Source organism: Aptenodytes patagonicus, chromosome Z (genome assembly GCF_965638725.1).
Source record: "Aptenodytes patagonicus chromosome Z, bAptPat1.pri.cur, whole genome shotgun sequence".
Classification (NCBI taxonomy): Eukaryota; Metazoa; Chordata; class Aves; order Sphenisciformes; family Spheniscidae; genus Aptenodytes; species Aptenodytes patagonicus.
The window spans coordinates 54065392-54085424 of record NC_134982.1 but is presented as its reverse complement, the minus strand read 5'-3'; the positions used below and the strand labels follow the sequence as shown (position 1 = coordinate 54085424).

The following is a 20033-nucleotide window of genomic DNA, read 5'->3' as shown; positions in this document are numbered from 1 at the left end:
GTATGGGAATACCCTGTGGGTTTCTTTGGTTGTTTTCTTTTGGTACACCTTTTGAATGTTAATGTTCTGCTGAAGATGGTTTCAGACAGGCTGCCAGTCGACTGCTGTACTCAGCCAAGCAGAATCCATTGAAGAGTTGCTGAGGCAGAACTGAAATTATAGCCTCACTTTAAAAAAGCGACAGTATTGTCAGCTAATTACTTCTAACACACAAATAGGATTCTCATGCAAGTTTGTGGTTTTTTGTATAAAATTTTAAGCCTTCAAAAGGCAGCTTTTGAACTTGGGTATTCACCGGTTCCTTGGCAGTCCCTGATCCTTTATGCTTAGAAAAACAAGAAAAGTGCAGAAGAATGGAAACTAAAGATACTTGTAACTACCTGTAACTGCTGCAGTGGGAAATGGGTCAAGTTCCCTCTCGACTAGACGAAGGTATTTGTTTCACAGAAATTGATTGTCTAATTTTCTTCATTTATGTAATAAAATTATAACCTTTATATTGCATATGCCTGGCTAATACTGTCCATTATGTCCTACATAGCAGGTCAGGAATACTGACATTAGACTTAAAAGTAACAATAATTAAATGAACGTATACTGATTATATTGTTGTGTATTCCCTGTTTACTTTCTGGGAAAGTATATGACAATTCATCTTTTACTGATGCCAGAAAGGGTAGTATAAAATCCATTTCTTGTCATTTTGAGCTGCAAATATTTTTTTGGTAAGGATTTATGTCGGTTAAGACAACAAATTTTCAACTTGCTGATTCATGTAGGATCCAGCCTATAAGGATATTAGCCATGTTATTGGCCTTAAAATCTTTAGCATTTTTGGTTATCTTATTACTACTCTACATTTAAGATATTCACTGTGGAGAAGGTTTGCAATACTGATTGATGCCTGTGTGTCTGTACACCCTCTTTTTTAAAAAGAGGAGTGTATACAGAGGAAGGAAAACAGTCTGTTGGGTGCATATTTCAAAACATTGCACAGATTCCTGGATGGTGTAAACACATTGATGTTTCACAGATTCGTACCTTCAGATCTTCACAAGTAGTATCTCATAAAGCTAGCAATTACTTTAGTAAATGCAGTGAGTAATTCAAGCTTTTAGAATAACTTTGACCTTTTTTGTGTATAAATCATCCTCACACAGCTTATGTAGAGGAATTCAAAATATTATGTGTGCACATTAACACGTTAAAGGTGAGCTTGCATTTTGAACATTCCACGGTGCATTAAGTAAAAATGAGGTGCATGGTATTGGAGAGGGTCTACAGAAAAAAGAACAGATCCCTTTCTAGCATTGTTTTATTGTTAAAATTAACCCCATCAACTTGCTTTAACAATGTCAGCAGCTGAATGGCGCACCAACGGACTCTTTAAGATCTGTCCTTAAAAGCTGTTGAGAGATGATGAGGATATGCGCCTGCAGGGGAAGGGCAATGTCAGCTTAATACCAAATTTGTAAGAAGGATGAAGCACAGGTGAAAAGGGCATTGTTAATATATCCATTTAGACTGTGCAGCAAACAACAGTACAGGATACAGTATGAAGGAATGTAAGACACATTTGGGTACAAGAGAAGGGCACATGTAATTTAGTTTGTTAGCCTGGTACTTTTTGTAATCAAGTTTTGTTTATTTAAGGTAGGTTTAAAATGTCAACCACAGCAACTGAGCTGTGAGTGCATGGAAATATCTTTGCTCAAATAGTTTGTGTTCAGATGTTTGAGCCTGAAGAAACTTGCCATGTGTTTTTGTAGCTAAGGAAGTGAGTAATCAGTGAAACTAGTATGGGTGGTATAGGAAAATCATGCACATGGTCTTGGCACAGCTGTGTGCTTGCTACATTGCATGAGATATTTCATAATGGAAAACCAATTGCTCCATTACTATAGGATACCTGCATATCAGGCTTACATTGTGAAGCACCCAGTGAAGTCACAGGACCTTACAGATTAGGCCAGTAAATCTTGAGTGAACAAGAAGGGTAAACGAAAGTTCCTGGGTGTTGACTTAAAAAGAGAGGAAAATATCCTGTTTAATGTGTTTAAATGTCTTGATGTTCAATGTCTTGATGTGTTTATTGCTTAATTGTAATTTTTATCAATTAAATTTTACAGGGCCAAAATAAGTCGGCAAGATGGTAATTAAGTCAGCAGAACTGTATATCTAGCTGCAGTAGCAGGAAATTTGCCCTTGTGTCTAGTTAGCAAGGCTGCAAGCCCCTGTGACTCAAATGGTTTTCTGCTGGTCAGATTCCTCCTTTGAACTTGCTTGTTTCAGAGGCTTTTCTATTTGTTTTATGTGATTTACACAGAACATTGTGCAGTGAATGATCTGTCAAGAAATAGCAATAAACAGATGCTGCCACTCTATATGGTGTTTCATTGTTAATGTTTTTAATTAAAATATTTGCTTTAAATCCATGCACACATAGACTGTGTATGCCACAGTTCAGTCTGGATGTCTTCAATAGTTTCTTGAGTTACCAGTTCCACAGTATTTTGAAAGACGAAGGGCTAGCAGTACTAATCTGTGTGTACCTCCAACTATATTGGAACAATTTACGGCAACTGAAGGTCAACTCCAGAGCTTCTGTGTGTCTCAGAGTATGTGTGCCGTATATTGCAGCTACATGGATGGGATGATATGCAAGTTTATGAACAGGTAGGATACAGAAATTGGCAAAACGGGTAGAAATAAGATTCTACTCAGCAAACTGGGATGTGATTTCCTACAGTCTCTTTGGCTGTGACTACTCACCAACATACAAATCTTCCATGGTAAGAACATAAACATATGGGTGTTGGTACAAAATGCAATTTATGTTGTATATGGTCATAAAGAGGGAGCAGTTTAAACCACAGAACAAAGCCAAATTTAATTGTAAATATATTGTTCCTAGAAGTGCAGATCTTAAAGCCATTCTTTCCGTTAGTCCTATTGTTCTCAAAGTAAGAAGCTTTAAACTGTGAGCCCTAAGGAAATCCTTTTAACATACAGCAATTTTCAGTTAAAGTGAACTTTGAAACAAATGAAATGCTGAAAGCACAGAAAGACCAATCAAAGGTGCTTTGAAAAAATTTAACTCTTCAGAGTCCTGAGAATTTGTATCTTTCATACGAATGTGTAGGTAGCTCTATCCACTAATTAATCCAATGACATTTTGTTTTCCTCTATCCCTACAGTGGCAGGGAAGGATACTGAAAGGAGCAGGAAAACACACCTGATCAACGCGTGGCTCAGGGGCTGGTGCCATCGGAGGAATTTTGGCTTTTTTGATCATGGGGAGGTTTACATGGCACCGGGCCTGCTGGTGACAGATGGAGTCCAGCTGTCTCACAAGGGAAAAAGGATCATGGCTCATGAATTGGCAGGGCTCACTGAGAGGGCTTTAAACTAGGTTCGAAGGGGGAAGGGGATAAAACCAGGCTCGCTAGAGATGAGCCGAGGGGTGGCGTGCCAATGCCAGGGGTGAAATCGATAGCCCAGCTCAAGTGCATATACACCAATGCACGCAGCATGGGCGGCAAGCAGGAGGAGCTGGAAGCCATTGTGCAGCGGGAGAGATATGACTTAGTCGCCATCGCCATCACAGAAACATGGTGGGGTGACTCTCATGACTGGAGTGCTGCAATGGATGGCTATAGACTCTTCAGAAGGGACAGGCGAGGAAGGAGAGGCGGTGGGGTGGCCCTGTATGTTAGGGAGTGTTTTGATTGTATAGAGCTCAACGATTGTGATGATGGTACGGTTGAGTGTCTATGGGTAAGGATGAGGGGGAAGGCCAACGAGGCAGATATCCTGCTGGGAGTCTGTTATAGACCACCCAACCAGGATGAAGGGGCGGATGAAGCGTTCTATAAGCGGCTGGCAGAAGTCTCTCAATTGCTAGCCCTTGTTCTCGTGGGGGACTTCAACTTCCCGGACATCTGCTGGAAATACAACACGGCAGAGAGGAAGCAGTCTAGGAGGTTCCTGGAGTGTGTGGAAGACACCTTCCTGACACAGCTGGTAAGTGAGCCTACCAGGGGAGGTGCCTCGCTCGACCTGCTGTTTACAAACAGAGAAGGACTGGTGGGAGATGTGGTGGTCGGAGGCCGTCTTGGGCTTAGCGACCATGAAATGATAGAATTCTCGCTTCTTGGTGAAGTAAGGAGGGGGGGCAGCAAAACCACAACCATGGACTTCCGGAGGGCAGAGTTTGGCCTGTTCAGGACGTTGGTTGAGAGAGTCCCGTGGGAGACGGTCCTGAAGGGCAAAGGGGTCCAGGAAGGCTGGACGATCTTCAAGAAGGAAGTCTTAAAGGCGCAGGAGCAGGCTGTCCCTGTACGCCGTAAGAAGAACGGGCGGGGAAGACGACCGGCCTGGCTGAACAGGGAGCTCTTGCTGGGACTCAGGAGAAAAAGGAGAGTTTACCGCTTGTGGAAGAAGGGGCAGGCGACTCAAGAAGAGTACAGGGATCTCGTTAGGTCGTGCAGAGAAGAAATGAGAAAGGCAAAAGCCCAGCTAGAACGCAATCTGGCTGCTGTCGTTAGAGACAACAAAAAATGTTTTTACAAATATATTAATGACAAGAAGAGAGCCAAGGAGAATCTCCATCCTTTATTGGATGCGGGGGGGAACATTGTCACTGAGGATAAGGAAAAGGCTGAGGTACTCAATGCCTTCTTTGCCTCAGTCTTTAACAGGCAGACCAGTTATCCTCAGGGTACTCGGCCCCCCGAGCTGGAAGACGGGGTTGGCGAGCAGGATGAACCCCCCGTAATCCAAGAGGAAGCAGTCAATGACCTGCTACGCCACCTGGATGCTCACAAGTCTATGGGGCTGGATGGGATCCACCCGAGAGTGCTGAGGGAGCTGGCGGAGGTGCTCGCCAAGCCGCTCTCCATCATTTATCAGCAGTCCTGGTTAATGGGGGAGGTCCCGGATGACTGGAGGCTTGCTAATGTGGCGCCCATCTACAAGAAGGGCCGGAAGGAGGATCCGGGGAACTACAGGCCTGTCAGCCTGACCTCGGTGCCGGGGAAGATTATGGAGCGGTTCATCTTGAGGACGCTCACAAGGCATGAGCGGGACAACCAGGGGATCAGGCCCAGCCAGCACGGATTCATGAGAGGCAGGTCCTGCTTGACCAACCTGATCTCCTTCTATGACCAGGTGACCCGCCTAGTGGATGAGGGAAAGGCTGTGGATGTGGTCTACCTGGACTTCAGCAAGGCCTTTGACACTGTCTCCCACAGCATTCTCCTAGAGAAGCTGGCGGCTCACGGCTTAGACAGGTGTACTCTGCGCTGGGTCAAAAACTGGCTGGACGGCCGGGCCCAGAGAGTGGTGGTGAATGGAGTTACATCCAGTTGGCGGCCGGTCACGAGCGGTGTTCCCCAGGGCTCAGTACTGGGGCCGGTCTTGTTTAATATCTTTACTGATGATCTGGATGAGGGGATTGAGTGCACCCTCAGTAAGTTTACAGACGACACCAAGCTGGGCGGGAGTGTTGATCTGCTCGAGGGTAGGAAGGCTCTGCAGAGGGACCTGGACAGGCTGGATCGATGGGCCAAGGCCAACTGTATGAGGTTCAACAAGGCCAAGTGCCAGGTCCTGCACTTTGGCCACAACAACCCCATGCAGCGCTACAGGCTTGGGGAAGAGTTGGTGGAAAGCTGCCCAGCAGAGAAGGACCTGGGGGTGTTGGTCGACAGCCGGCTGAACATGAGCCGGCAGTGTGCCCAGGCGGCCAAGAAGGCCAATGGCATCCTGGCCTGTATCAGACATTGTGTGGCCAGCAGGAGTAGGGAAGTGATTGTGCCCCTGTACTCGGCACTGGTGAGGCCACACCTCGAATACTGTGTTCAGTTTTGGGCCCCTCACTACCAGAAGGACGTTGAGGTACTGGAGCGTGTCCAGAGAAGGGCAACGAAGCTGGTGAGGGGTCTGGAGCACAAGTCTTATGAGGAGCGGCTGAGGGAACAGGGGTTGTTTAGCCTGGAGAAAAGGAGGCTGAGGCGAGACCTCATCGCTCTCTACAACTACCTGAAAGGAGGTTGTAGCAAGGTGGGTGTCGGTCTCTTCTCCCAAGTAACTAGCGATAGGACGAGAGGAAATGGCCTCAAGTTGCGGCAGGGGAGGTTTAGATTGGATGTAAGGAAAAATTTCTTTACTGAAAGAGTGGTGAAACATTGGAACAGGCTGCCCAGGGAAGTGGTTGAGTCCCCATCCCTGGAGGTATTTAAAAGACGTGTAGATGAGGCGCTTAGGGACATGGTTTAGTGGGCATGGTGGTGTTGGGTTGACGGTTGGACTCGATGATCTTAGAGGTCTTTTCCAACCTCAATGATTCTATGATTCTATGATTCTATGATTTTAACTTCAAAAATCTTATTGGCTTGACCAGAAAAGTTACCTTTTGGTGACATTTGATCAGGCCCCGTGCTCATAGTTCAGCTACTGGGCTGCAGGCAGGCACCTGAAACTATATGAAGGCTATTAAGGCTTAGGATGTGCCAAGGACTAACCTGTCAATTTAATGCTACTAATGATATACAAGTTTTGCTCTGTTTCTTTATTTCTTTGTAAATTTAGTATCTTAGACTGTGAGCACCACCTCAGGGAGAGCTATAGTTGAACTACCTAATGGATGTGTGTACACTGGCAAGGAGAAATTATAACAACAACCTGATGTGGACAGTGATGTGCAACTGTGTACTCACTAAACAAAGGATTAGACACATCTGGAAGGAACCCATTGCAGAAAGTAATTGAAGGGCGCACCTCTGCATTCAAAAAAAATATCAGGCCTAGTCATTTAAGTGAAAGATAATCTGTTTGTTCTATCAGTTATGATTTTATCTAAGATGTGGAAGAAAAAAAAAAGAAGCAGGTCTGCACTTAGAGAAATCTTGGTTACACCAACGAATTTTTAAACAAACTTTTTTTGCTTTTCCACCCATGCTATAACCTGGCTCAGCTCTTAGTGATTGGAACAAGCTGAAAAGAAATTCATTCAGGTTGCGTTGTTATTATTACTATTATCTGGTTTCTACCGCTTCCCTTGTTATGATCTGTATTTTTTATTTATTTGTTTTGGCTGCATGGATACCTTTGTGCTGAAATGGGGATACCTATAGTGTGCATCACACTCATGCGTTCGTCTCTTGCCTCTTGGGATCTGCATTAGAGGTGGATCCTTGAGCAGAAGTCTCCCTCATGCCAAGGGGAAGGGCCTTTTTGCCTCTCATTGCAGCTCCTCAGCACCTTCTTCCAGGCTCCTGTCCTCCCTGTTAGCCTTTGGTCAGTACCACTGAGGCGGGATGGAGTTCAGGCAGGCTGGAGAAACTCTTGCAAGGAGTGCAAAGGTTCTCATGCAAGAAAATACAGCTTAAGGGTATGTTGCCATGAACAGTCTGTATAGTCTCCTAGATAGGGAATGTTTCCAGTTGGAAAGTGTCTCTGGTGCCCAGCGCCAGCACAGCTCTGCTGACACAACAGAAAGTGACGGGCAGGGAGGAAGATGTGCGTCTTGGGGACTCCCTTACACCAGTTGCTGCAGGTGAATGACCAGAGGCCAGGAGTGTGGAAGCCCACGTTGCTGTGGCCAAGCTGCTTCCAAGCCTAATTACTTGTGCCTATAGATACACCCAATTAATGTCTTTAGCTAATTACCTTCTCCTTTCAAGTACCCATGTGCTTGTATCAGTGGGGATAGTTGAACAAAATTTTGTGACGAAGGAAATGGTTAATGATCCCATTTAAGTTTTAGCTTGCAAGAGAAGTGGTCCAAAGAGGGCAAAGGATGTGGTTATGCCAGGTATTGTGCCTTTCTGTGGAGACAAACTGCCTGCCCCAGAAAGCTTGCAGTCATTCAGTATAATGAGCACACTCAGAAGGCTGTCTGGAAGCCCAAAGACGCGGAAATACATTCCTTTCAGCTTTGCAATGTCGTCCTAGTATTTTACTGCATATAATCTATAGCATAAAAATTAGGATTCTGAGTGTGAAAAGCTGCTAATTGTAAAATAATCAGACATTTCACCTGTTCCTAAAATCAGTCAATAGTGCTTACTAGTATGAAAATGAATATCTAACTCTTCTCTATGTTATCCCACTTAGGTGCCTACTCTGATCCCAAAAGGAAAATAATGAACTGCATTTGCTTATCTCTGAGTCACTAATTACATGTGTCTTTTTAAAATCAAGTTTCTTCAAAACTGGAAAGATACTGTGTGCAGAATCCTTTGTCTATTCTAAGTTTGACATTTAAAACCAGCGTATCAGAAGTTGATCTTTCCTGACAGTCACAGATTTTCCATCTGCTGCATTTTCTCCCACGGTTGCTAACTGTATTCAGATAATGCCTAGAAAATGTCAGGAAAACCTTTCCTAAAACACTCTGATCTCTAAGAGCAAGCATAGTTACTGTATTGTGTGACTGCAGTTTTAGGAAAGACTGTTAAGTGTGTACAATATGTGTATAGCTGAGGGCATATGCTTAAATAACATTAAAACCCATGACATAATGTGTGTGCTGAAGAGCTTCCTGAAGTCAGAATACCAGAGGTCTTTTAGAAGGGGGCACCACTACCTTTGGCCTTCACTGTAGCATCACTGCCACAGTGATACACTCTGTCTCAGTTTATATGTTTCTTCTGTTTCATAACAAGATTATTTATCACCAGAATTCATTATGTCCTTCACCAGGTATCACTCCCTAAAAAAAAGTCTGACAGCTTTATTAAACCGGTTGTTCCTAAAGTTTTAGCTCTCTCTGTTAGACAGTCTTTTGCATTTTTTATCATCTGGTAGCTGAGACACTCTTTCAAAAGACTGGAAGTTAACATTTTTGATCTGTCTGTCCTTTCCATCATAAATTAAATCAGGCAATAATAGCCATGCAGTTCCAATATTTTTGTTGCTTTAATACTTTGTCTATTTTGTTTAAGGTACAGTTTTTAGAATAATCCTGGCAATATTCCAGTATGACTGTGCTTTCTTAATCCACTTATACCTATTAACTGTTGTTACGGAGGCATGCTTATGAGTCATTACTGACTCCAGTCCAGTGACGGAGTGGTTATAATCATGTGAAAGTTTCACCTGTGCATGCTATAGATTGCATTGTGTTCTTCTATTTCTTTTCCTTCTTACCGTTAATGCAACATGTTCAGCTCAGGCAGTGTTGTCCTTCAACCAGTTTTTAAGCCTTTCTTTTCCTGAGGACACTTTACAGGTAATTTCAGCGGTGCTGCTGCTGAGGCCTAAGCTGTGGCATCCAGCAGTGCTTCCCTCCTGCTGGAAGGAAAATCCAGTGTGCAAGGGAGGAGGAAGTAATGGTAGGCAGATACCCAGACAAACAGTCAAGGGAGAAGATGTGCCAGGCAGGTGGTAGCACAGCATAGGCTCTGCTGTCTAGAAACAGCCAAGTTCAGTCCCAAATCCTGGCGATTCTCTTGATGTGGCAGAGCTGGTGACATAAAAAACAGTTTCTTGCTAACTGTGTTTGTAAGTCTGATTCTGATTTTAAGTAAGAAGAGGAAACATTTGCCCTTAAGCTAAATTACTACTCAACTTACTTCAAGCTGCCTTCCTAAATATTCTCTCATTTCAAACACAAATTATTTATGCCTTTCCTTCACAAATGCTGCAGAGTTACAGGCACTGAATGGTTGCTTCCTTCCATCGTGGGGACATGCGCATTTTATTGGCCTGCAGCAGATCCTGGTCCAACCTACCTCAAAACATTTTTAGTCATTGTGTATAAAAGCGTAACTACATTTGTTTTTCAAACCCCTCTCCCCCAACTTAGAGTAGCATCAACTGCAGTTTGTCCTGCACCCACGCATGCAATTTGCTATTTCTGTGGGCTACCCACTGGAGCAGTGTGATTAAACCCCTCATTCTCCCCCTTGCAGGAAAGAAATATTCTACCACCGTCCAAATGATATGGTAGGTAGGGAGAGGTTACTGCAAGCTCAGGGTCTAGTGACATTTAATATCAGTGACTGGATTCTGCACTGCCAACAGAATGGTACAGGATTTCTAACAGGTCTCTCATATATGACACAGAGGCAAGCAGACCTGCTGTCAAGTTCTTTTCTATCTCATTTTTCTCCATTAGGAGAAAGTTGTATTGACGTAAACAAACAGAAGGGCTATTCACAGTTAACAGTGCTTCCCCCTTGTCCTACAGATAGCAAAGTGCATCTAAATGTCTTCTACTCTGACCTCGGCAAACTGATGATGAAAAGAAGGCGACTGTGGGATTATTCGTTTCAGCTTCCCTGGATGATGGATGGAGAGATATTCACTGCCACTTTGGTGCCACCTGGGAACACAACACCAAATTCTAGCATGACCCTGGAACAGAAAACAACATTTGCCTTTGTGACTTTATTATTTATTTTCTTGGGAATCCTCATTGTTCGCTGCTTCCGAATTCTCCTCAACCCCTACCAGAGTATGCCAACCTCAACCTGGGCTGATGGACTTGATGGACTGGAGAAAGGCCAGTTTGACTATACTCTTGCTTAAAGACTGAGAATTATGGAGGTTTATTTAGCACTCTGATAAAGAAAGACAAAATTTGGAATGTTTCTTTATTTTGTTTCTGGTTTATATTTTTTCAAATATTGTAGGACTTGCAACATACAAATATGCACACAGTGAATTTAATTTTAATTAAATACCAAAGCAAGTTAAATTTTTGAAAGTAGATTAGTGAATCTCCTAATTGGGAAAAAGATAAAGGTTGCATTAGCAGAACTTTTCTTCAGAATGCATTGGAACAATATGTAGTGTATGTGGTCTCTTATAACCAGCTAAGAGACACTAGAGCACATCTTCTCTTGCGTAGCCTTTTTATCATTAACAAGAATCTGTGGAGGAAGGTGTCTTACAAATGAAATAAGAATGTGTCTTTATGATCTGTATGTAGTAAATTAGCTTTTCAAGCTCCACAAGACTCTTTTTACTCTATCTCTCATGCTCTGAAGACAAGTGAGGAAGTTTCCCATACTGTAAGACAAGATTGAAAGAGCTAGAAAACTTCAGGAGAAAAAAAATCCTCCGTGTTTTCCTAGGTATTCAATAAGATGCTCTTTCTCATCATTAAGCAGTGATTAAGCTACTTAATACTAACAAATCACTGACCGTAATCTTTGTTGTGAATAAGATATGTAATGATTTTGGCCTATCTTTGTCTCTTTGTGCCAAAACTGATTTCTATTAAGATAGGCTTTTGCGTTCTTCTTACAACAGCTTATGCAAACAAATTTCAGTCTTGCATGTATTTTAAACCCTGCATTTCCAGCATTCACTCAGTCTGTTTATTTGGTGTGTAGGCCACACTGCATTGTTTTTGTTTCCCAATTGGATGACTGAAACATTGGTGCTAAGAATCAATAAATAACCACCACCCTCTTTACCTATAAATGTCTCTGAATGTATTCGTACAATGAAAACCCATTCCTAGAAGTCAATGTAAACAAAAACCTATCTGCATGATTGATCAGGCAAAGAAAGATTTAAAAGATCGCATAAAGTTTAGTAGAACTACTTAGAGTCCAAGCGGACATTTGCAAGCATTGTTTAGCAGCACTGAAATACTATAGTGGTAACAACATTCGATGGACTGCCAGGAGGGAAAAGGCCATGCTCCTGAACACAGAAGAGTCTTGAAAAAGGTCCTAGGCCTGCTGGGCTTCTTAAACATTTCATAGAGTGGGGAAGGGAAGGCACATGCTGCCTGTTTACAGACAAAGCGTTAGATTTAGCTATTTTACTCATACTATAATAATGACAAGCAGTTGGGAAGTTTTCCTTTGTGCTCTGGCTTGCAGCCTGTAAATGGAGAAACAAAGCCAGCCCCGTAGCTGGTACAGCTGGGGCTGTGCTGACTCATCCAAGCTGAGGCTCTGACTCTAGCTGTGGCACTTAGAGCTATTTATTTCCCTTTGCTGCTTGTCCTGTCCATCGGTTAAAGGTTGCAGCTATTTGTAGCAGAGGCAGTGGAAGGGGGGGTGGCTCTGCACGCTGGCTATTACAGTTCACAGGAGGGCAACCAGAGGCCCAAATGCAGCTCTCTGACGAGTTCACAGAAAGAAGCTGGGTTGTGATCTGTCACTGCTGAAATACGAGCACAGCTTGTTGCAGGGGTGGTAACCTTTGAGATGGAGTGGGCAGAAGGGGACAGGAGCGCAACTGCGTTCTCCAGAAGCCATGAGGTACTGGCTTTAGCTACATATCTATCAGTGCCAGGGCACCTAGATCAAAGCAAACTCAAACTTTCAGATCATTTCCTAAAGGTAACCACAGTGTGGCATACAAGAAATGCTCCTGTTGTTGCACCGGTGCTGCCTAAAGCAACATGTCAATATTTATGAAGCAGCAGTAACAGCGTTTCTCCCTCTGGCCTGGGATTTCTCTCCTGTGTCAGGGTCTCTTTGTTTGAAGACTCTATACATTTTATTTTCTTTTAAAAAGAAAAAGACTTTTTCTCATAATCGCACCTAAAGAGGGAGGTGATGACTCTGGTCAAGGGAATGTAGCGCGGTGTTCAAGTGAGGCAATTTGATTCTTGCGTGAAGTTTGGAAGTTGCTAACTGAGGACTATTTTGGGGACTTAGCCAGCTAGCATCTCTGGTATGTTTGGAAGCATTCCAAGAAGATATTTTTGTAAACCACTGGGATAAGTCAGTCTATTAAGGGGAATTTAATACTGCTGGGCAGTCACTTTAAGTCAGCCTGTCTGTGGATATTGCTAAATTGACTATAGCAAAGATAGGAAATTCACACCAGTTCCCCCACTGTGGCAGACACTTTTTCTTTTGCGCTCTCAAAGTCTAACAGAAGTTTTCTGAAGACATGCTGGCGATTCAGTTTCCTGATAGCTCACTTGTCCTTTGCCTGGAGAAACCAGACTTTGAATGGAAAGAGTACTATTCCAGTCCACAAAGTAGCCTCTGGCACATTGCTATGCCTCACAAGAATATGTATTCACTGTGGAATGACCTGAAATATTAATGAGACTGGAAAGGGAGGGTCTGTATGCTAATGCAGCTGTGCTCAGGCAGCTCTGCAGCTCTGCATCACTCTGGTATAGGCTTTTGTTTATTATACCAGTTTCTGTAGAAAATCCTGTGCAATCTTTAAAAACTCTTTTTTAGAATGAATATTTCTTGATATAATTTAAGCAAATATACTCTTACATACTGTGGAGAAAGAAGGAATATGTGTAATTTTTTAATAAATACCACATTTATGTTAGTTTGTTTAATCTAACTACAAGTAGTTTAAATCAAAGGGCTACTGGGGAGACATAAAGCCAAATAAGGACAGAGAGAAAACTCTTTATCGGTAGACATCAGGGAGTAAAGCTCTTTTACTTCAATAAGGATTTCAAGACTTTTATATCTCAGTCATGACTCTTAAATGAAAGCGCTGGCTTAACAGCATGGAGCTGAGATGGGAGTCTGTTCTCAGCAATGTCTGGGGTGCATGTGTGTGAGAACAGCCCCGACACTGCTTCTCCACTGCAGTCAGAGGTTTGGGTGCAACTTGTGCAGACATGAACTACCTTTAAAGTAGCTCAGGTGTCAGGAATGATACAGCCACAGAAATCCACAGCTCTGTGCACTCTGCAAGAGCCCTGTAAGGGTTAATGCTGGACATGTACACGTGTGTTGGACCTGCAGTGAAATGCGTCTGCCATTGCCATGCAACTAGCAGGATCTGAGCTCTCTTTCAAAGGTAGGTAAAGTTGGGATCCAGCAGTTCAGGTGTGCTAACTGGGAGTGAAAAAGAACCCATCAACCAACTGATGCAGTTGGCAGCAGGGCAAACTTCTTCTCCCTCACCAGAAACAGGGTTTATAGAATTGAATGGACTTCAAATTAAAGTTTCCAATAAGACAATTTTGTGTAAATAAGAGGAAATATGAATACAAACTCATCTTATTTCTACTTTTTGTTCTGCCTGCTATGTACTCTGAGCAAATGTGTAATGCTTGATTTTGACAAAGCGGTCTGTGAAGCATAGCTTAGTCAGCTTTTACCACACATTCCCCCAGAAGAAGGCCTGGAGGTACCTGATGTGTGGCTACGTGGCCCTGTGAGCCTAATGGGATTGGTACACAGAGATTTTGCAGGTTTGGAGCTCTACATAGAGATACTAGAGCTACACATATGAGATGCAGTCTCATGGGACACTTTCAAAAAGCCTAGCATAAGAGTTGCAACCTCTGTTCTGATCTGTAGGCTATTTGGTAGGAATTTATGCTCAATTTGGTGCAAAGATCAACAAACTTGCCCAGGTCAATGACCACTGAGAAGCAGCCCACAGACGCCCAAGAACTGCAGGAAAAAAGCTGAAAACCTTTGATCTACAGCATGACTGGCTCTGTGGCCATGACCTGAATTTTCTCCAACACAAAATCTCATTTTTTTTCATCCTGGTCTATTGAAATATGCTTAGTTTGTAAAATGCGGCAAGTGTTGATTCATACTGATGTAGTTTGCATGAAAAGCAAGCTATTGGGTTCCCACATTTCACATCCTCTTTTCAGTGCTTCTGGAGTCTGCAGCAAAGCTGTGGACTCTTTTTTAATGTGTAGATTTGGTGTCATTTCTGCAGCATTGATATGTGAGGCTGCCACGGCTCCTGTTCTTTTGTCAGTGTCACCGTAAAAGCATGTAAAAGTATAGCTGATGCTATAGCAATTTTTCTTTTTTCCCTCTTGGCACACTAACTAATCAATCCCCATCATGGTCTTAGATGTCTACATTGTTATCTTCATGGTCTGGAAGGGGCAGCTAGGAGTGAAAGGTCTTTTTCAAGGCAGAGATGAAGAAGACTTATTCCCAGTGCTAAGGCAGGAGCTGTGAAGCGTAGGCTTCTGTCCCATGTTGAAGTCACTGTGTGCTAGTCAGTAGGGTAGTAGAAAATGCATCCTTCACTTCTGATATAACTGTAAAACATAATAAGTCCTATCACACTTCCTTCTGCTATGTATGAGCTCTGTTTTTTACTGTGGGAGAACAGTGGTGCAGCAGCTGCACCCAACCTGCTATTTAGACCACTGCAAGATCTCCAAGGGAACTGGGGGATTTGGTACAGTGCTGCTGTCCCAGCAACTTAATAACCAGTGCTGTAACTAGACTGTACTTCCATCTTATGGATTTGATTTTCAGTGAGATTCTCTACTTGTATCTGCATTGGTTTAAAATCTTACCTTGCCTCTTAGAATTGGTATTAGAGGTTTAAATACAGAAAAGTGATACTATCTAAGCAGACAACTGCTTTACACAAAATGAAGCCATGGCAAAAAAATTCAGATTTTTGACTGTCTGTTCCATATGAGGAAAAAATGACAAAGGCCGGAGTCAGAACATCTAGGGATTACATCTTCAGACTCCAGTGTAAATCAAAGCAGACCTAAAGGTCTTTAATCTTGTGACATTAGTCACAGTATCCTTGCAACAGAAAAAGAGGTGTATTTATGAAGTTTTTGTAGTTGGAGGGTCACATTCTTAAGAGCTGATTCCCCGTGGCTTTGGCTTGATGTAATTGACTTCAGCTGCATTTCTTTGGATTTACATCAGTGTAACTAAGGATCGGGCTCCAAATTTCTAAACACATTCAGCTGCATCAAAGAATTGGTAGTTCTGCACTGATGTTTAATACATGTGAAGTCAATTTTGTTAAGGTTGTTAAGCTTTAACAGGTCCTACAAATGCCATAACATTACTATAGTGACAACATGCTTTTTACAGGCTTTCTGATGTGACAGAACATATCTTTATTCATGGTGTTTGACTGCTAATTAAGGGACCAGTCTCATAAAGCAGGCATTAAATTTACCGTTGATAGCACCATTTCTATTCTATCACTTTATTTTTGGTTAGGCTTTACAACTGCTTGAGATGTTTGGGGTTTTTTTATTTTGCTTTTTTATTTGTTTACACTTTGGACAGTTTTTGGCAGAGACTTGAAAATTGTCCTGTTTCCTATAGAATCTTGATTTAAGGTTATTGGAACACTTTTACTAGTGCCTTCTAATCAGCTTGGATAGATACAAAATATCTCACTTACGTAAAGTTTAACCAGCTGTTAAAAAAAAAAAAAAATCTTGCTGATACTTCCTGTATTTTGTCTTTTATGGTGAACAGCAGAGTGCAAAGAGTTTGATAACCAGAAAGGAGTGGCCATAAAACATTACTGTGTATATGGCAGTTGTGTAAAATGAGATGTCTCCTCTGTTTACCATCTGGATTTCTTGGTGCCAGGAGACTACATTACACATTGCTGTTTCTCTTTCTTAAAAATGATTGGCATAAGATCATTTTTTCTCTTCCTACCTAGTAATTTCAGATTTTTCTGCCTTAGGTTTTTTTTTCCTGTAGTTATTCCTTCTGTTTGGGATTCCAAGCTCGGATGCCTCTGTGTGCTTGTTGCCAAAGCTTTACTTCTCTCAGAAAGGGTCATTTCCAGGTGTAATCAAGCAAGAAGGCATGCTGCAGTGGCCAAGGTAAAAAAATATACAATGAAAGAATTGCAGCAATCAGAGCTTTAAAATGGTTGAAGAATTGTGATTTTTATCTCTGTCTTCCATATCCTCATGACCTAGCTTATGGGCTACCTGGTCAAGAGTATTATTTTTAGTCATTGTAGCTCTTACTGTAAACATGGACGGATCACTTCCATTAATTATTGTCAACTTCAGAAGACAACGTGACTGGGTTGTGTACAAAAATGCAGGTTCTTCCCCTGAAGTACTGTAATACGTGGGCCCTACATATCTCACTAACAATTGTTGTGACACAGTGTAAAGTTACCATATGATGCAATGGTTTTCAACTTTTCTGGAGCTTCTCTCTAGCCTGTGCAGAAAATGAGTGTTATTAAAGTAGAAGAATGCTTATGTATACAATAATTAAAATGAAAGGTTTGAGGTGACTACAATGTATGGTTTTGTGGAATGTGATTGCTAGTAAGTACTTGTTGATCCATATGTTGTTGGTTACATAGCAGCAGACAGAAATAATAAACAAAACCACAATTTGCTAAATATATCCTGGAGATTAAGAGATAGACAGAGAAAGTTCCTGCCTAAAACAATGGATAATGTAGAAATACCATATAGAATGGTACATGAAGACTAGGAAGTCTCCAATGTGTTTAGAAAATAATTATTCACAACTGCTAGTTAGTACATTTAAAAAAATTGTTTATCACCTCGGGTATGTAAGTACTCCCTTGACTTCAGCAGGCTGAAATTAGCTTACATGCATTGAAACGCTTCTTGATCTATTCAAACTCGTATTTATCAAAAGACTCAAATTTTCTGATTGCATAAATGCACAAAAGAATCCAATGCATTTACATAGAGAGACATTGTTAATCACATACAACTAAACATGTGACAGTATTACCTGAAGCAGTCACTGTTATGACATAATATATAGAGCATATTTTTCTAAGAAGATAGCAAACAGCATAAAATCCTAATGCAAACAAGCACAATAGCTGCTATCTCAGTAATGTCCACTTGAAATCACTCCTCTACCCTTCATTGTGGAGCTTGTATCTATATCTGCATTACATAGACATACATAGTATGTCTACTGTGCTTGCAGTTTGTGTAGGAAAACACAACTAAACTCTGGAGTAACAAGCTCAACTATTTCTAATAGCCCAGCCATAGCAATAAAAAGTATGTTTTGGCTCAGCACTGAACAGATCCTGGATAGGTTCAACAGCTCTTGCTAAGCTCTTTGTTGACACTTGGTACTGATAACTAAGATACAGAGTTTACAGTCAAATGGGATAAACCTCACAAGCATCCCCATCTCTCTAGACTGTAGCACTCGCCACAGTCCATGTAACTGTCAGGGTGAAAAATCCCTGTGCCTCCTCTCCATAATAGTTGTATATTTGGATGGCTGTCATGATGTAAAAACAAAAACAAAACCCTGGAAGAGACCCATTCATTCTCTTTATAGAACAAAAACAGTGTCTGAGAAGTATGGAGTTATGCTAACATACAAAGGATGCATCAACACTAGAGATCAAGAAAGGATTTTTTCTTTTTATATGCACATTAGTAGCAGCATTAGCAGAAGTTGTTGATAAACACACAGAGTCACAGAATCACAAAGGTTAAAAAGGACAAGGGGAGATCTCATTAGATCAGGTTGCTCAGGGCTGTGTCCAGCAGGGTTTTGAATATCTCCAAATGGAGATCCCACAGCCTCTCTGGGCACCCTGTTCAAGTATTTGATTGTCCTCAGGTTAAAAAAAAAATCCTGTTGGAATTTCCCATGCTGAAACTTATGCACATTGCCTCTTGTCCTTCCACTGTGCACCTCTGTCTTCTCTGCACGCTCCAGTGGGGTCAGCTGTAGGCAGCAGAAAGGTCTCACCTGAGTTTTCCCACCTCCAGGCGGAACAAACTCTGCTCCTTCAGCTTCTCCTCATGCATCAAGTGCTCCAGCCCTCTGATCAGCTTGGAGTCTGCTGGACTTGCTCCAGTATGGCTGTGCCTGGGGAGCCCCAAACTGGACACAGTTCACCAGATGTGGTCTCCCTACTGCAGAATAGAGAAATATCAGTGCCCTGGACCTGCTGGCTGCACCTTTGCTAATACAGCCCAGAATGTGGTTGGCTGCCTTCACCACAAGGGCACACTGCTGGCTTATGTTGTTTTCTTCACAGCAACACTGTTCAGTAATTCCAAGTGCATTTTCTTGCAGTGTAAGGATCACACTGGAAGCTCAACTGTTTGAAGTCTGCTGTCATGAAGGTTATTTTCTGGGGATTTTGTTTCATGCAGGCACAATTAAATAGTAGGTGGATTTTTTCTTTGAAATTTTCATCTGCAAGTTTTCATATTAAAAATCCAGAGAGGCAATTGTAGGTAATCTAATTTTCCTCATTTTCTCTTTGTGGAGAAGTACAGCAGGACTTATTTGATGATTCAGTATGGCAGTAGGAAAATAAATCTATTTCCTTTTTATTTATAGCCCCTTTCAAATCTTCCTTGTAGTCCCTACCCATTAAAAAAAAAAACCAGGAAAAAATCCAACAACAACAGAAAAAAAAACTTTTCTGCAATCAATTTCAATGGCTGCTTGGGCATGCAAGGATAGTTCTTGTCTTAGCATTGGTAGCTGAAAAAGGGAGGAGGACTGGTCTGAGGCTTACTTCCTCTTCATAAATATATTTGGTAAATCCTTTCAAATAACTTGAGTACCTAACTATATTACTCTAGTATAGCTTATTACCTCTTCCTATAGTCTTCCTAATGTGCTTAGACCATTTTGTCATAAACAACATTAAAGCTACCAAATGCCAAGGTATTACATAGCAACTGATGGCAGAACTGATCTTGTCCACAGTAGAATAGGAGACCCTCCCATGTAATGGTTTTATGAGTGTTGCCTACATACCTTTTCATTTCAGGAGCTAGATTTTGAGAGCAAGGATTAATGACAAATAGTTATTGCTGCTGAAATGCAAGGCCACCTAGAAGTAATCATAAAGCTGTTTTCCCCACCCTGTCAAACACATATTTCAAATGCTGGTGTCGTGGTTTAATCTCAGTCGGCAACTAAGCACCACGCAGCCGCTCGCTCACTCCCCCCCACCCGGTGGGATGGGGGAGAGAATTGGAAGAGCACAAGTGAGAAAAAACTCGTGGGTTGAGATAAAAAACAGTTTAATAATTGAAATAAAATGATAATAATACTAATATGATAATAATAATAATACACAAAGCAAGTGATGCACAGTACAATTGCTCACCACCCGCTGACCGATGCCCAGCCAGTCCCCGAGCAGCGGCCCCCCCGGCCAGCTTTCCCCAGTTTATGTACTGAGCATGACGTCACATGGTATGGAATGTCCCTTTGGCCAGTTTGGCTGTGCCCCCTCCCAGCTTCTTGTGCACCTCCAGCCTTCTCAGTCGGTAGAGCATGGAACACTAAAAAGTCCTTGGCTAGTGTAAGCGTTACCTAGCAACAACTAAAACATCG

The 20033-nt window shown here is 42.1% G+C and overlaps 1 protein-coding gene across 2 annotated transcripts; it reads left to right on the top strand.

Moving 5' to 3' along the window:
- The first annotated feature begins 410 nt into the window (after positions 1–410).
- On the top strand, positions 411–11426 carry CTXN3 (cortexin 3). 2 transcript variants are annotated; one of them, XM_076362214.1, is made up of 2 exons: positions 411–432; positions 10196–11426. In XM_076362214.1, exon 2 carries the CDS (start codon positions 10243–10245, stop codon positions 10534–10536), a length of 294 nt encoding a protein of 97 aa, XP_076218329.1. In that variant the 5' UTR covers positions 411–432; positions 10196–10242; the 3' UTR covers positions 10537–11426. The 2 variants fall into 2 exon arrangements, with proteins under 2 accessions (XP_076218329.1, XP_076218330.1); XM_076362215.1 differs by lacking the exon at positions 411–432 and adding an exon at positions 10016–10051.
- The last annotated feature ends 8607 nt before the right edge of the window (positions 11427–20033 follow it).

Coding starts and splice junctions, on each gene's coding strand:
- CTXN3 (XM_076362214.1), top strand. CDS start 10,243: ATGATGAAAAGAAGGCGACTGTGGGATTATTCGTTTCAGCTTCCCTGG.